We start from the raw sequence: 15,710 nt of genomic DNA, 5'->3' as shown, positions 1-15,710 counted from the left end.
AGCCCGAGCACGGGAGACATGGCAAAGGCCTCAAATGAAGTCTTTCTGTGGGAGAACAGAAATATTTCCATACGATACAGTTCATTTCCTTTTACGGCTAAAAACGGGTGAGATGATGTGTTTTATTTTCCCCAAATACATCATTCAGAGTGATGGTGTGAAATGTGCCAAATGATACAAAAATACAAATTAAAAATTAAGTGAAAAAATGGTCATGTGGAAATGCTGTAATGATGTACCCTCCCATCAGGCTTGCAAACTATCTTCCTTTAAGCTCAGTTTGACATTTCTTATGCAAGTAATTGTCCACAGTGCAATTAGGAGGTGCTTTTGCCTGTGTTGAACATGGCAACTTTGGGACTGAAAATGAGAGACGAGAAATGTAGAGATGCCATTGTCTCAGCATGCTAAGACTGGTCCACAGCATAGCTGCACTGCAAAATCATGTAAGGAATGCGTGATACGCAAACCAGCCCCTTGCAGAAAGCTCTTATGTGACACAGATGGCATTTCTGCTTCCTGTGGGAGAACAAAAGTGCTTCCATGCAACCCAGTTCATTAGGTTTTATGGCTAAAACTACCCAACAAAATATGCTTTTCCCAAATATATTATTTCTAGTGCTGGTGTGCAAACAAAATTTGCTAAATGAAATTCTTAATAGAAATCTGAAGTTCAGTGTATCTTAATCCTTTATTTGCTCTGGAGAAACCATGGTGCTGATTCCTGGACATGGCCTAGGATCCTGTAGAGACCAATTATAAGTCCCCAGGAAAATAACGTTATACCAAATGACTATTTTAAAAAAACTTTCTTGGAAAGATTAAGTATGTATTGTTGCAAATACAATATTGTACAATACAATATAATATGTAAGAAATACATATCAAGACTAATTTTTTAAAACTTAATTGAAAGGGAAGAATCCATCTACTTGAAATTCATATTGTTCTTAAGAAAAAAGTAATGAGTGGCCCAAGCTCATTCAAGCTTCACATTTGAAGTTGCAAAAGACCAATGGCTTCAGTGTTATAAGCAGGTGTAAAGTTTAGCATGAATAGAGTAATACTGCCTCAAACACTTCTTTTATAAACTAATCACCAGTGTAAAACTACATGAATACTAATCGTGAAAGCAGATAGTAATTTCTTATCTCTCTCTGGACAGACTAGATGTAACCTATAGCTTAATTTTGTTCACTGTGGTTATCTGAACTGGTCCGAACCTGTTGGCTGTGGTCTGTTCTAGCTACTAGGTGTGAAACTGTTTCTATTCTTCTTGCCTACTGTCATGTCCTTAAAGCTTCCCTTCACATGTCTTTTTCACCTTACTTAGGCTAGAAGCGGTACAACATTGCTTGTAAGCATTTTAAAGCTTAAGTTAAAGTCTACAGAAATGTCTTAATATTACCATATCTTGCTTTCTTCTTGTGTAGTCAGCTACACTTTCTACGTGTTCTTTCAGTTAGCTGTAGTTTTTGTGTTCTATGTCCCATCAAGATTCAGCTTAGTGGGATTCGCTCCATTGAACATGAGACTGCAGCAACAAACTCTGTGCTTTGGATTCCAATATGCTATTAAGAGGTCTGTGATGGCAAATGTGAAGTGATTATTCTCACTGAGCTTGGAAACACTGTATATCAGAGAGGTAATTGAGATTCATATTCATGTGGGAATATTTTTTAGCTTCCAAAGGAGGTCCAAGGGCAGGAAGTGGATGTGTAATAACCATTTTGGCTTGATGCATGTGCTCAGAGGTTTAATGAAATGAGCAGCTCAACTATGTGAAACAAATAATCACACACTGACTTTCTGTTTCGTTGTAGATGATGAAGCTCTACTTCATCTACCATAGTATAAATGCATCAATCTAGTTAGGTCCCCTCAGAGACTTTTTGTCTATGTTAATAATTTAATGAACAGTCTTATGCTAATGTGTGTTTCTTACACTTATTTTCTCAGGAACTTTTTGTTGTTGATGGTATACAGTAATAGTGTTCCACAGCTTTGGAACACGAATTGAATAATTGAATTGTAGGAATAACTTACTATGTTATTGAGAGGAAATGAGTTTACATAAACCACTGTGTGAATCTGTGAATAACCCTTAAATCCCAACCATAACAAGAGTCAAATGTACATCACACGTTGTGTTATGCTTTCAGCATCTTTTTAATGACAGTCATTTGACTATTTATGCTACATGCTGCTGTAGGAAGAACACGCTGGAATTTGAACTAATGTTATTCCTTGATTTGTATCACAGCTTAATTCACATATGAAGGTTTATTGTTTTTTTGTTTTTTTGTTTATTTTCTCCACTTAGAGTGGGTGGCTTTTGGGGAATTACTGTCAGACCTGTAATCCTTCATCTTTCATTTTCCTTTTCAGGCTGTTGTCCATACTCGTGGTCCTTGAGGAGAAGTAAAGGTTGGTAAGAGCCTTTAACTATGTGAGATCTCTTCAGATCTTCAGAAATAAGAGATAAAGGGGCCAGAAATCCTGATTAAATACCCTATTTTGAAGCAGTTTGATGAGTATTTCAATAATTGAAATTGGATTCTTTCTTATATAGCCATGCAAATGTCAAATTTCAGAATATTCCATGATATAATAACAGTGTAGTTGTAGCCCTGATTTAGATGATGGCTATAACAACACTGGCTAAAACCTTGAAGGTGGCAGAGAAAAGTTATAATCTGCTTAGGGTCAGCATTCATTTTTTTGTAGGCTTCCTGCAGAATTGAGGTCGTTATGTTAATATTGAAAATGCAAGTGGACAATCTGGCAATGTACCTCAGAACTTGGAGGTTTTTCCTAAATCTTTATAGATGAAGGGTTTTGTACTTTGGAGCTATAATTCTTAAGGTAGATACAGAAGACAAATTGAATTCTGGGAAGATTTTGACTTAGGCAGTTGCCTTCTCTTAAACACCAGGAGCTTTGGAATTAATTTGGAGGTGTGTGTAAAGTAATGCATCACATACAGACTTTCTTTGGTGCATATGGAATGGTAATTTCAAGGTCTATGTGGATGTTGGGGGTAGGGGAATTTGCATTATTCTCTGCTCTCTCCTGAGTCTGGAGGTATCCTCTGGTTTATAGTATTTTTCTTTGGAAACCCTGTTTTGCAGAGGGAAATCCTACATCTCTGAGGCCTAAAAAGGAAAAATGAGGAAGGTATCCTCCATAAATACTGTTGTGTTTGATGAGCTGGTGATGTAGTAAAGAGAAGTAAATTGAATGGTAGCAGTTTATGAATTTTAATGTGTTTTTTATTCACATACTATTTTACTGTATTTTTAGTTTTCCATATATAAAGTATGCAAAGGACTGATTAATCAGAAAAGTCATTCTTAAATGTAAATCCACTGAACAAACCCAAATCTCATTCCAGCAAATATGGCTAAGAAAAATATTGTTTATTCACAGAGCTTGGATGTGGATATGAGAAAATACGCTTTAGTTTGAAGTAGGTGTAAGACAGAAAAGCATTATGAGTATGTATGTACCAGTTAACATACAATGCTCCACTTAATACTAGTATTCACTAAACTGTGATGCTCTTAGGGGGCACAAGGATATGCTATTCCTGGATATCTCTGCTTAGCAGCTGCAGACAAACTTGAAAGGAATTTCAGTAATCCTTGTAACCAACCTATCTAAGCAGGGAATCTGCTGTTCTTTTCTCTCCAGCTATAGGGTCCTGCAGACCAGGCCCTGAGGAAGCTTAGCTCAGGTTGTGGTGTCATCAGATTGATTGAGCCAATCTAACAACTCACTGCCACTGGAAGGAGAGAAACTTCCTTCTTTAACCCTGCTCCCAGCTGCGCAGCCCTGACACCATGCATGGCTGCTGGTACCCACTGGAAACCCAGCTCAGTGATCTGAGGACATTCCCCCTCAACGCCAATTATTAAAAAAAAAAAACCAAACCAAAAGCGCTACATTTTTTCTGTTCAGCGACCGGGTAGTACCTGGGAGCAGGAAAGAGTTGAGCAGGCATACTGGTTTTCGTTTCCAAGACAAAGATGGCATTTGAAGGCAACTGGATTTGGGAACCCATGATGTGCTTGATTCGGAGAGACCGCAGAAGGGTACTCTTACTGCTTGCTTCTGAAGTATGAACAGTGGGCTATGGAGTGACAAAAAGAAGGGGCTATATACCTGTCTGAGAAGCAAGGGGCCTCCCTATGGGGTTGGGAAGGGAATCAGTCCTGGGAGCATATTGCCTGAGAGTTGCAAGAAACAGAATGGGAGACGTGTCCAGGAAAAGGCAGTTAGAACAGGCATGGGGCTGAAAGCATGAGCAGAGCTGACAAGGCTGGTGGAAGGAGAGACAGTGGCCGCTGGAGCCATGCTATCTTCTCTCATCCACTTACCACCCAACACTGGACTGTAGAGACAAGTGGAGAGGCAGTGACGGGGTCCCAGCTGCCGGAGAGTTCCTGTGCTGGTCTGTCCAGAGCTTGCAGTTCTTTATCCAAAGTAAGCCAAGACCACTTCAATCTGTCAAAATTCTTTTCCTACTGAGAGAGTAGTAGGGAAGCTACTGATTAGTGCTTTCACATGTATCTTATTCTGGTGGTTCCTCCAGCTGTCCATAGATTCAAGATCTTTGGATTCCAGTTGTCACTTGTGTATTTTCCAGATGAGCTCCTACTAATTTCTAGTCTGTAGGGTGTTGTCCTTTATTCTCACCTTTCATACTTTCCTGCTTTGTGGCTGGACATGTTTTGAGTTGGTTCCAACAATAATTTGCCCAACAATCATAAAACTTTCTGTCAACATCAGTTTATTCTTTAAAGAAAAGAAACCTAAATGGCTTTGATGCCTTTTAGGTTATCACCGAAGAGACTAAGTTTTGCAAGTGACTTGTGTCTGGTGTTCAAGCCTACTGTGAACTAAAGCCTTGTATTAACTTCCATCTGCCTTCTATGGTTTTAACGTAGCTCAGATTTGCAGCCTTTTGCCTTCTTTTTACATCTTCCTGTTTCACCCCCAGTTCCTCTGCAGCAGCATATCTTCCAGGATACATTCCACAGGAACATGTTCCTAGTTTGAGGATTACTGCTGTAAACTGAAATCCTGCAGCAGTCTCACAAGGAAGTGGTGATTTTATGTGATAAGGGATTTGCCTGAAACTGTGGCTATGATTCTTCTTTCTACGCTTTGTGTTTGCATGTGTTATATTAGTGCAAATGAGATCACAATGAGATTGTGGATTTAGTGCTGTGTCTATTTAAAATGTTTGTGGGCATTTAAAAGTTTAGAGAAAAAACTTGAAATCTGGAATTTTGTCTCTTGTCTCCCTTCCTACATAAGGCAAGTATTGCTCTAAAATCACCTAGTTTAGGTAAATGATCAGTTATATCAAGTGTCTGTCTTAAAAGATACACATTCTATCTCCACGTTGTGCTAGAACATATCCATGAAGTCTAGAAGCAGAATAAAAATTTTAGTTTTTCATTGTTTGTAAGATTACATAATTGGTATGCTCTCTGCCTCCCATTTTGAGGAATATATAAATGAGTTGTATGGAAATTTAAAAAAAATAATCTTTGAACACGGTTATTTGCGATGTAAGTGTATTATCTAGCTTTATTCTTTAATGTGCATTAGCAGATCTTTTCCTGCGAAACAAAAGGTGACTAAAGTATGGAATGAAGTGATGTGGAAGATCTATCTTGAAAGTAATATATTTAATATAATTTTCATTTCTTTTATAATCGCACATTTTCATGTGACAGACTGGCCACGCATACGCTATAAGAAGTGGTAAAGCTCACTCTTGTGGTATAGTAAGAGAAGTGCAGAAGCAACAGCCCTTTATTTTGCAGTGATTGTTGTTTGCACATGAACATTAGAAGTGACCCTTAAACATACTGCTTTCTGTAGATGGATCCTTGATATTTTCATTCTTCTTCTCTCAATGAACATGGTTTCTTCTGTTCTATTTTTCCTTCTGTGGTCTAAGGAACTTCCTGGGATTGATGCAGTGCACTATCAGGCTGCTGGACAGGTATTGATGCTTACAGCACCACTAACCAAAGCTGCTTTACTAAAACTCACTGGTTTTTCATCAATCATAAAGTTACGAATGCAGCCAATGAAGGAGTTGCGTGTAGTCAGGCTGGATGTTAGCAGAGACTCTGGAAGAAACAGATTTAAAAAAAAGAAAAAAGAAAAAATAAGAGCTCATGATGACCAAAATAATCAGTTTAGTGGCAGAATCTTTTAAATTTGCTGCTAACTGCAGCTCTGCTGAATCTTCTGTGGGTCTTTAAAATATCTGGTCTACTGCCAGCGTCCTAGAGGCCATTAGAGTGAGTATGGGAACTTACCTACATTTATGTAAAACTCTTGATACTACATAGTTAATAGAGGCCTAATCTCATATTTTTTTGGCAGCTGCATTTTCTTTTAAGTAACACAGTAGATGAAGCCCAGGGTGCGTGTTTGCAATTTCTTTTAATCTTACATGTATTGTCATCTGTGTCTGATTTGTTAGTTTGCATTTACTTTACTATATTTACATGCTATTAGTTAGTATTATATCTTGTTTGTTGTCATGAAGTTCTTTGTAAGATTTTTCTGTGCCAGGGTGATAATAGCATTATAGAGCCAATATATGGCATTACTTTAGTATTCTATAATTAATGTAGAAATAGAAGGCTCTGTTATGAAGCAGAACAGCATTTGCAATTATCACTTTATAGTACCTCTCTGGAAAGAGTTCTGTCCTAATAAAATTCCAGTTTGCATTTAAAGAGTGAACAGGCATCTGCACATAGATTTTGTTATTCCCTTTAGGCTCATTTTTCCTCCTGGTAGCGTGGGATGGATGAGAACATCATGCACTCAAGCCACTAATCCAAGATAAGCAATATAATAAATTTTGTAGTTAGAGCTGCTCATGATTGACATGCAAGGCACAGAGAAATAATGCTGCATGTTTTCAATGAGAAACGTATAGGAGATTACTTAAAAATTGAATCACGTAGTGTTGATTACAGTTTGTATATGAACCCCAACAGAGTAGTTCTGTCTGTTGAATAAGGGAAGTAAATGTAGTAATCTTGGCCCACGCTACACAGATGGTCTGTGAGTCACAAATTCACATTAGCAGACATCTGTGCAATAGAAATCACTAGTCAGAAAAAGAATCTCCATGTTTTCTCTTGTGTTCAAAGACGCCATTGCTTGAAGAAGGGAAAAGAAGCCTACCAGCAACAAAACCTTGAGACTCCAGTTACAGTGAGTTTCCAATACCATAAATAAATAAATCACTTCTGAAAAACTAGTAAGCCCATACTGGAAAGTAAAATGGAAAAAAAGTGATTTTTTTTTTCCTAGCTGGCTGGCTTCTCTACTGAGTCCATACCTGACCCTCCAGCAACTGTGAATATTTTAATTTCAACAAAGCAGCACTTGTTTTTTTTTCTTTGAGAACTTGAGATCAGAACATTTCTGATCAGCTCTTGAGCCTTTGAATTTTACCAGGTTGTTCATGTGAGATTTGTTTTGTTCTTTTTTTGAAATGAAAACTAAGTCTGTATGCTTTCTCTGGAAACCATGTTGAAATTTGAGAACTATGTACCACAAAGCTGCCAAAAACTTACCTGGTACACCTCCAATAAAGACTGGCTTCCTGTGATCAATTGCCTTTGGATTTAGTGGCCCTACCACATGGTTGACTTCAGAGTCCACATCCAGCTGCACCACATTAGCATCTCTAATAACTGAAAGGAGAAGGAACAGGAATCAAGAAGATTGTAAGAGTTTTCTGTGACAGGAGTTATCTGTTTGATCTGAGTAGTTTGTTTTAGTGTTTGCTAGATTGGGTGTGAGCCATGAGTGACAGTATAGGGCAGATTCTGGCACAGAGCAGGACCAATGGAAGATACAGTGTGGGAGCAAGGGTGCTTTTGAGTGGGGCTCTTGATTGCTGGCAGCTGTGTCTAGACTGCAGGGTATGAGCATACAATGGCGTGTGGCTTAGAAAAACTGCTGGCCAAATCATTCCCAGTAGGGGATGTACTAGAATGTAGTGAGGTTTCCTCCTTGCTTGTGTGCCTTGGCTTCCTTCAGAAGGACCCCAGAATGCATGGGGAGAGGGTGCACACTGAGATCTCTTCTGGATGTGATGCTGGGAGACATCCCAAGTCAGCATCTAGACAGGAGGGTAAGGGAGTTCAAAGTACCTGAGGTTTAGAAGTACTTTTTGACTTTCAAACCCAACAAAGAAGGATGGCTGTCTAGCACAGAGGCAAAATCCTGACTGTAGACATCACTCTGTGTGAGGGAGGGGCTCCCCAGATCTATCCTGTTATTTGACCTTTAAGGACAGGACATACTTGTGCCTTCTACATTCTACCAACTTATTTAATCTCTAATTGGGAAAAGAAGAATATCAGCTGGTATATGACTTAGGAAAAGTTGTCAGCGTTTCAGCTAGGCTGTCTTGTGTTCTTTGAACAAGGAACTTCTGTCTTTGCTTTTCTTCATAGGAACTTGTGCTTGTCCTCCTGGGAAGCTCTACAATTCCTGTTTCTGAGAGATTAATATGACTGTGTCTTTCACACAAACTTGTGTCTTGATAGGTGAAAAGGAAGAACTGAAATATGGCCCCATTCCCAGTGCACAAGCCCATGGAGATGAATACCTGGGGAGGGAGAACTGGGCTCTGTCACCTTACTTAGGGGATGATCATGTTTTACTGACCTGCAATTCGGTGCCACCTGCCATCGCAGAGACTCTGTTTCAGTGTCACTGAAGTTGAAAAATCCCTGATTCCATTATTCAGTTTCACAGTAACCTGGGGGAAAATAACACAGTCATCACTGTAAACTCCCTCCTGTTCTCTTTTTTCCTTCCATTGTAGTAATGCTGTATTCCCTACTCAAAACATGTCTGGTATGTAAGTGAAAGAAAAACATAATTCCATTAAATTCTTTAAAATAAAGCACCTTTCTAATTCATGGATTTAGGTGTTTTTTGGGTTTTTTTAGATTCAATAGTTCTGCAACATTTCTGATTTGAACTCAAGGAAGAGTTCAAAAAAAAGATTAAAGAATAACAGCTAATTTAACTCAGATTTTCTAGTACTGCTACTCTATAATTTTCTGCGTGGTAAATTAGTGTTTAGAGGCATCATATGATGCTTTGGCATCTTGCTAGCCACTTAATAAGGAAAACAGTCATGAAAAACCCAAGTACAAACAAACAGACAACATGTGAGAAAGGAATAGACAGGGAGCTTAAGAATGACTTTTAAGTTATTTGTTCAAGCTTACCAGTGAATCTCTGGCAGAGCTAAAAAGTGAACCTAATTCTGAATTTTTCACCTCTGCTTTAGTTACATGGATTAATATCTTTCTGCATGGAAATGTTACAGCAGCGGCAGAGCAGCACTGCGTCTCTATTGCAGGGCACAAGATTCCCAGTGGTGATTGCCAGAGAACTCCAAACACTGAGTCCAGCCACTCAGGCTTTTCAAGCGTCTAAGTTGACCCTGATAATGCTGACACCTTGTTGACTTAAAAAGTTGCAAGGAAACAATTTATACATTTTAGAGGATATCTGTTTCAGTATAGTTCTAACTGAGAAACTTTTAAACATTTTTTCCATGAGGGCACCAGGAAACAAAAATGAAATGATCCTCATATTCTCTTTTATCCACCTTTGGACAAAATATATAGGAAAAATTAAAGCAAGTACAGAATTATGAGAGAAAGTGCTCCTTAGTAAATCACCCAGACAAGCTGTACTGAGAGATGCGTACATTAAAAAAATGAATTAAAGGTGCTGATGGTTCTTATTTGTCAAGCAAAAGTGTTTTCACAAGACAGGTCTTTGATAATGCACTGAAAGAGAGCAGATAGTTAATGGTAAAAAAACGCAGATGCTTACTAAGAAGGTAACTGATGTACCTGTTGCAGTGACAAGCAGGGAAGAGTTGCTTTTCCAGGGTGAATTTTGTTTATGAATTGCATATGTATTACACAGGAAGTGAGGTTTGAAGCAGTAAGTGAGGTGTTAAAGTTGGAAAACCAGTCAAGTTTCTGGATGTGCAACCCTTCCATTAGATTTTTACATAAGAGGTATGTAGGCTGGACGAGTTGTACAAAGATGTAACTTTTAAGTGTGGTATGATACACAGCAATGCAATGTGCTTTAAGAAGTTCTTTGTTAATTTGCCAAGGACTAGCTACAGCTAGTCAAAAGTTAGGTGCCTAGCTGAAGCACCTGTTCTCTCTATAGTCAATACAGAAAAATAGATTCTCTGAATGACAGCTCATTTAGTCACCTATATTAGACACCTGCTTTAGGATAGGATGAAACACTGTTAAAACTGTTCATACGGTCACTCTACTGTAGGTTTCTGCTCTTGCAAGAGAGGTGACAGCATGTTTCCTCAGGTGTTGCATTTCTAACTGAGGTACAACCAGCCTTACTTGAATACCCGTCCACTTTGGTTGACAGTTAGATACTGGGTAGTGCATTGTAATGGTTAAAGAATATCCACAGTGCTTAATCTATTGATTTGAGTTTCTTTACTACAAAACTTGCCCTGAGTTTCTTTACTGCAAAAAGGAAAAGAACAAAACAAAAATTCCCTTGGTCTAAACCTCTGCTTATTTTGTCTGCTTAGACTGCAACATAGAACTGTATGTAGGCAATGCATAGCATGAAGGGATACAGATTTTAGTGATGAACATAATAAAAAGCAACAGCAACAACTGTCTGATAAGTTTATTTCAAACTTCCCTCTTTCAATTGACAGCCTTACAAAAATCCAGAGGCTCTAGAAACCAGATCAACAGACAATCAGAACTTTCCCTCATTCTTTCCATCACACACATATATGTTAAAGGAAGAATAGACTGAGTACAACTCAGACCTCTCTTTTAACAAACAAGAAATAGAATTCATCAACAGTTACCTTACTTGTAACTGTTATACATTTTTAATGTGTGGATGAAAGAACAGCACCAGAGAGTCAATGTTCATGCTTCTGTTCAACTGCTCATTAAATATTTATAGTTGCTATCAGTACAGTGATCTGATTTTCTCTTAGGTGTTATTTTTTGTATTTTGAAATAAATATCTGGGTTGCCTAATCTAAGCAGTTAGTATGTTTAGGAGAGAAATAAGAATCAATTAATGGCAAACTTGTAAGACAAAAGCTGCACGTAGCAGAGCCCAAGTATGTAGGAGAGGAACCAGTCAAAGCAGTGAAGGAAATGTGACCTTCATTATACCTGTCCATTTCTCATGTGCATATTCAGGTACTCTCCATTCACGCTGTGACCATGCAGTAGAATTCCTGAGCTGCTTCGGGGACGTATTTCAAAAACAACTTCAAATTTCAGGCCTAAACTGAAGGATTCATCTGCAAGGTAAAAAGAAGAACATTCTTTTTGTACTGAGTTAGTGATGAAATTGGACTTTTATTCAAAATCAAAATAGAAGTTCAAAGCCCGGGGGGAACTTATTTGTCCTGTCTTTAAAACTATTGAAATGTGTGCCAGTACACATACTTGAAGAGATGGCATGGTGTGCTGTCAATGACCCATTTCGACTTTCGTTTTGATTATATTTGCTTGGGGTACTAATAAAGCTTTCTTTATTTTTCTCATTATTTAAAAAAATGTATTTTGTTTAAAAATATTTCTTAGCAGAAAGTAAATTATCTGTATTTTTTGGCAGTTTCTTATTGTGCAATTCAGCAGTCCCACAGTGAGTGGGAGTTCCCTTGAGCTTTGATGATTCAGTAGAAGAAACTCCCTTTTTCAATCTGGTGGCAGGCCAGGGAGCAAATTAGAAACACCGTCTAATTCTTCTTGGTGTTGCCAATGAATAGGGTTGTGCAGTTTCCTTTTCTGTTCAGATCAGAGCCTATGTGACCAAAAAACCCTCCTAAAACACTTCCTGGAACACAGCAGGCCTAAATGACAGAAAAGATGTGTTCTGTCATGCTGTTCATTATCAAGACATGCAGAAAGCCTTTCCTTAGGATTTTTGAATTACATGTTGTTTTATTAATTAAAAAAATAAAGGATGACCATTTGCTGGTATACTTTGTCTTAGCCACATTGACTTCTATATGTCTATGATAATTTTTACCATGGTATAATCTGTTCCCTTGTGAAATTATTCTAATTATTTGAAATACATACATACAGATGTATTTATGTAACAACTTGTAATTGTGACCTGTCAACATCAGCTGCTTACCACAATAATGATCTGTATCTAATAATCCTTACAACTCATAGCCTCAGAAATTACCACATCATTTAGTAAAATATGCCATTCTGAAGCACAGTGAACACTGCAGTCTTATTATGGGATGCATTTGTTTAGTAGTATATTACCGAGGACCACATATCCTCCTTCTGATGAAAAGTATGTTCCTGCTTCCGATGGTCCTTCAAAGCATGGCGTTACACTAAATGTCTGCGAAGCTGAAGTAATTGATCTTCCATTGAGCTGTAAATTGCTGAGACAACCACTAAAACTGTAGACAGAGTTAATCTGAGGGGGGAAAAAAAGCATAATTAAGTAGATACTGTGCTTGTGGAAGGAAATAAATTCTTCTGTCCTTATTTGTTTATGAGCCGTAAGACTGTGATTGTCTGGTTTTGTCAGTTTTGAATTAAAAACCAGTTTCCAGAGAAGAGAAGCAGGACAGATGCTTTTTGTAGCTGCTCATATCTCTCTGATGACTTCAAGGTAACTCCAACTTGTGTTTCTCAAACAATCCTTACTAACTGTGAGAAACAATGTGCAACTAGCGCAAGGCAGTGCTCATACTCTCATACCCTCAAGGCAAGACAAGGGTTTACTTTTTCTGAGTAGTGTATCTATTGTGTAAGGCATATAACACTAAAGATTACCTTGAAAGAGACTTGGTTATATTCATTTTTGCTTTAACTCTCCTTTCCATACACTTCAGTACCAAGATATAGAGTAGAATCTTGACTTGTAGGTACTGTCTTAAAACAGAGATACTAAGACAACACTAAAATCTTTCTGAAACTCATCTATATCTCAGACCTTAGGGTGAAACTAATCTCACCTAACTTTACCTGTCTTATCTAAGCTCGGATGTAACTAGGATTTCTCCATTCCTCAGGTCTATGGAAGTCTAGCCCAGCTGCTGCCAGCCCAGACCTGTGGGAGCTTTCCTATCCACTTGAACTGAGCTGCGTGCTCCTCAGCATGCTGAGGATTCATATCATAAAATGCTTTTTCCTGAATCCATCCCTATAGTCAGCTTTTGCATTAGCTGTGCATAAAGGTATGGGATGATGTAATGGATATTTGCTTTACCTGGATATTTTTTACAGCTTTTCCGGGAGCTACACCCCCAATATAGAGTGGTTCGGTGACTTGCCAGTTATTAGCATTACCACTGAAAGGTTCTTCCAGTACTCGGAGGCCATCAATTATCAAGCGACCAATATTTTTCCCTCTAATAAATATCACCTAGAAAGGAAGAAGAAAAATTTGGAAGATCAGTTTCATCTGTTGAAGGAACATTCCTGTGCAGTGCAATAAGATAAGAAGTTTGAGAAGAAAAGCTTGTGAGTGATACTCTCAAAGCCTGTTTTATTAACTGCCTATATTCTTTGCTGGACAACCCTCTCTTTTCACATTCATGCAAAGGTTAGATAGTAAAACTGCTATCTTTCTTACATTTTGGTGTACAAGGTAGAGGTAATCAAGGTGTCACAAGGTCTACTGGGATCTGCCCATTTTATATTAGCATATATGATTCATTGCTACAGAGCTATCACTGTTAGCATTTTCATGTTCTTTGCCAGTTTTATGGTCTGGATTCATCCAGCCTGCTTTAAACACTTAAGTGCCCAAGTTAGGAGCTTAGTAACTGTAGACTTTCTCTGTAGTCATTGAGGAGAGAGAGGTACCTACAGAGGGAAATTCACCTTGACCCCTAAAATTGTCTTTTTATGTTCACAGAGGGAGCCTAAGACAGCTGTGCTCCTTGCTTAGGCACTTCAAAGAAATTTGCTGAACAAAGTTATCCTAGTCGTTCCTTTTCTAGCTAACTTAACTCTTAATTGCCTCACTATTCTACTTGTTTCAGTCACTTCTGTTCAGCTGTTAGTGTTGGGAATTGCTGGATTTTTATAGCTGACTCACTTTCCTGTTCCAAGTTAATGACTTGATAAAATGCTGCATAGAAGATTCAAAAATATTGGCAGTCGTTTCTTAACATATAGGTGTGGTTATGAAGACATGAATGAAAACTCTCTAAACTGTCGCATCAGCCATGTCTTTACTGCAGCCTTGATAGCATGTGCTATCATAATGATTGCTTTGTTTTACTTACATTATGCCAAAGGCCGTCATTGTATTTCTCTTGGCTCTTAATCCTTATCTTCTGATGACCAGCATTAAACATAAAAATGAGTCGGCCATGAGCAACAAAAAGGGCCATGAAGTTAGTCTCTTTTTGATCTGAGACGTAGAAAATCATTCCATGAGATGAGTGAGTTTTCAGACTGATAGAGAACTGAGCTCTGGCACACAGAAACAGAATATTAAAATTAGAGCAGATGTAATGGACTTAAATCAAACTGCAGGCAAAGGAAAACAGAGATTTTCCTCTCATCCAAAGGAATATACATTTCCTTTATGGAAGTGGTGTTTCTAAGAAACATTCCATACTGGTTTCTGGAGTAGAAGTCAAAGTTGGAGAATAAGCTGCCTTGCAAGGAACTTGTTTTCAAAAAGTAAAATCTCTGGAGTGAATAAAATCAACACAGACCACATATAACTAACACTATATACACCACATTTTCATTCCTGTTGAACATCAACATCGGGGGACTTTTTAACTGTGATGGTATGGAGGCCCAACAGTTCACAAATCTTTAATGTTATGCCAGCTAAGCTTCTCCTTCCTTGTGGTTCCTTGTGAAATCCAAGACAACGTGGCAAGTTACACTGACTTAGTTTGAGACTGCCAACAGTGAAGATTTCTTGAGTGATTGGTATTATTACTTTGGGTCTAAAAAATGGCAAAGCTGTACTGGTGTAGGACGGTGCCGGAACTGATTACTCCTGCCTCTCATGTCAGGTGACTAGCCTAGCTTCCATTCTTTGTATTGCCTGAAGGATCTATATGTTCCCCATTGCATGTGTGTGTACATTTCACACACACTTAAGCCCTTGCCAATATCAGTTGTTTTAAAACACCACAAGTCATTGGTTTTTTAAAATGGACATTACAATGATGAAGCTGTAATAACAGTTGTAAAACAAGTATGTCTTGTAGGGATGAAGAGACATATAAGAGTTTGGGATTTCCTTCTTCATATGGGCACCGTCAGGACTGCCCTAAGTAAAACACTATTTAATTAAAAAAAATGTAATGCTTTTTTTTATTTAAATCAGGAAATAGCACTCTTCTCTTCTGAGTTAGTGGTCTGGTATGCTTCCAGGAAGTGCTGTGTTGTTGAATTTATAGTCTTTTATAAATTCATAAAGTATTAAACCAAAATCCTTTGTTGGTCATAACATACCATATGGCATATTCTGTGAGAGCCTGGGAATTAAATCCCCACAATATCTGGACTCTTTATTAGTTACTTACATTTCCGTTATGGCTTGAATTGGACATGGTTTTCATAGCTTTATGTCCTACTGCACTGTGTAGATTCCTAACCATTAAACAGCTG

The 15,710-nt window shown here is 38.1% G+C and overlaps 1 protein-coding gene across 1 annotated transcript in view; it reads right to left on the bottom strand.

Moving 5' to 3' along the window:
• Positions 1 to 5,568: 5,568 nt before the first annotated feature.
• LAMA4 (laminin subunit alpha 4) overlaps positions 5,569 to 15,710 on the bottom strand; it is a 102,981-nt gene continuing 92,839 nt past the window's right edge. Inside the window, exons 32-38 of the mRNA XM_054195025.1 lie at positions 14,360 to 14,549; positions 13,336 to 13,491; positions 12,378 to 12,537; positions 11,262 to 11,392; positions 8,722 to 8,815; positions 7,620 to 7,739; positions 5,569 to 6,149 (exon numbers count right to left, since the gene is read on the bottom strand). Of these exons, the coding sequence (XP_054051000.1) occupies positions 6,004 to 6,149; positions 7,620 to 7,739; positions 8,722 to 8,815; positions 11,262 to 11,392; positions 12,378 to 12,537; positions 13,336 to 13,491; positions 14,360 to 14,549 (997 nt within the window). The 3' untranslated portion in view covers positions 5,569 to 6,003. The remainder of the gene's footprint in view (positions 6,150 to 7,619; positions 7,740 to 8,721; positions 8,816 to 11,261; positions 11,393 to 12,377; positions 12,538 to 13,335; positions 13,492 to 14,359; positions 14,550 to 15,710) is intronic.

Source organism: Rissa tridactyla, chromosome 3 (assembly GCF_028500815.1).
Source record: "Rissa tridactyla isolate bRisTri1 chromosome 3, bRisTri1.patW.cur.20221130, whole genome shotgun sequence".
Lineage (NCBI taxonomy): Eukaryota > Metazoa > Chordata > Aves > Charadriiformes > Laridae > Rissa > Rissa tridactyla.
The sequence above is the reverse complement of the archived record's forward strand: the minus strand, read 5'-3'. Positions and strand labels throughout refer to the sequence as shown.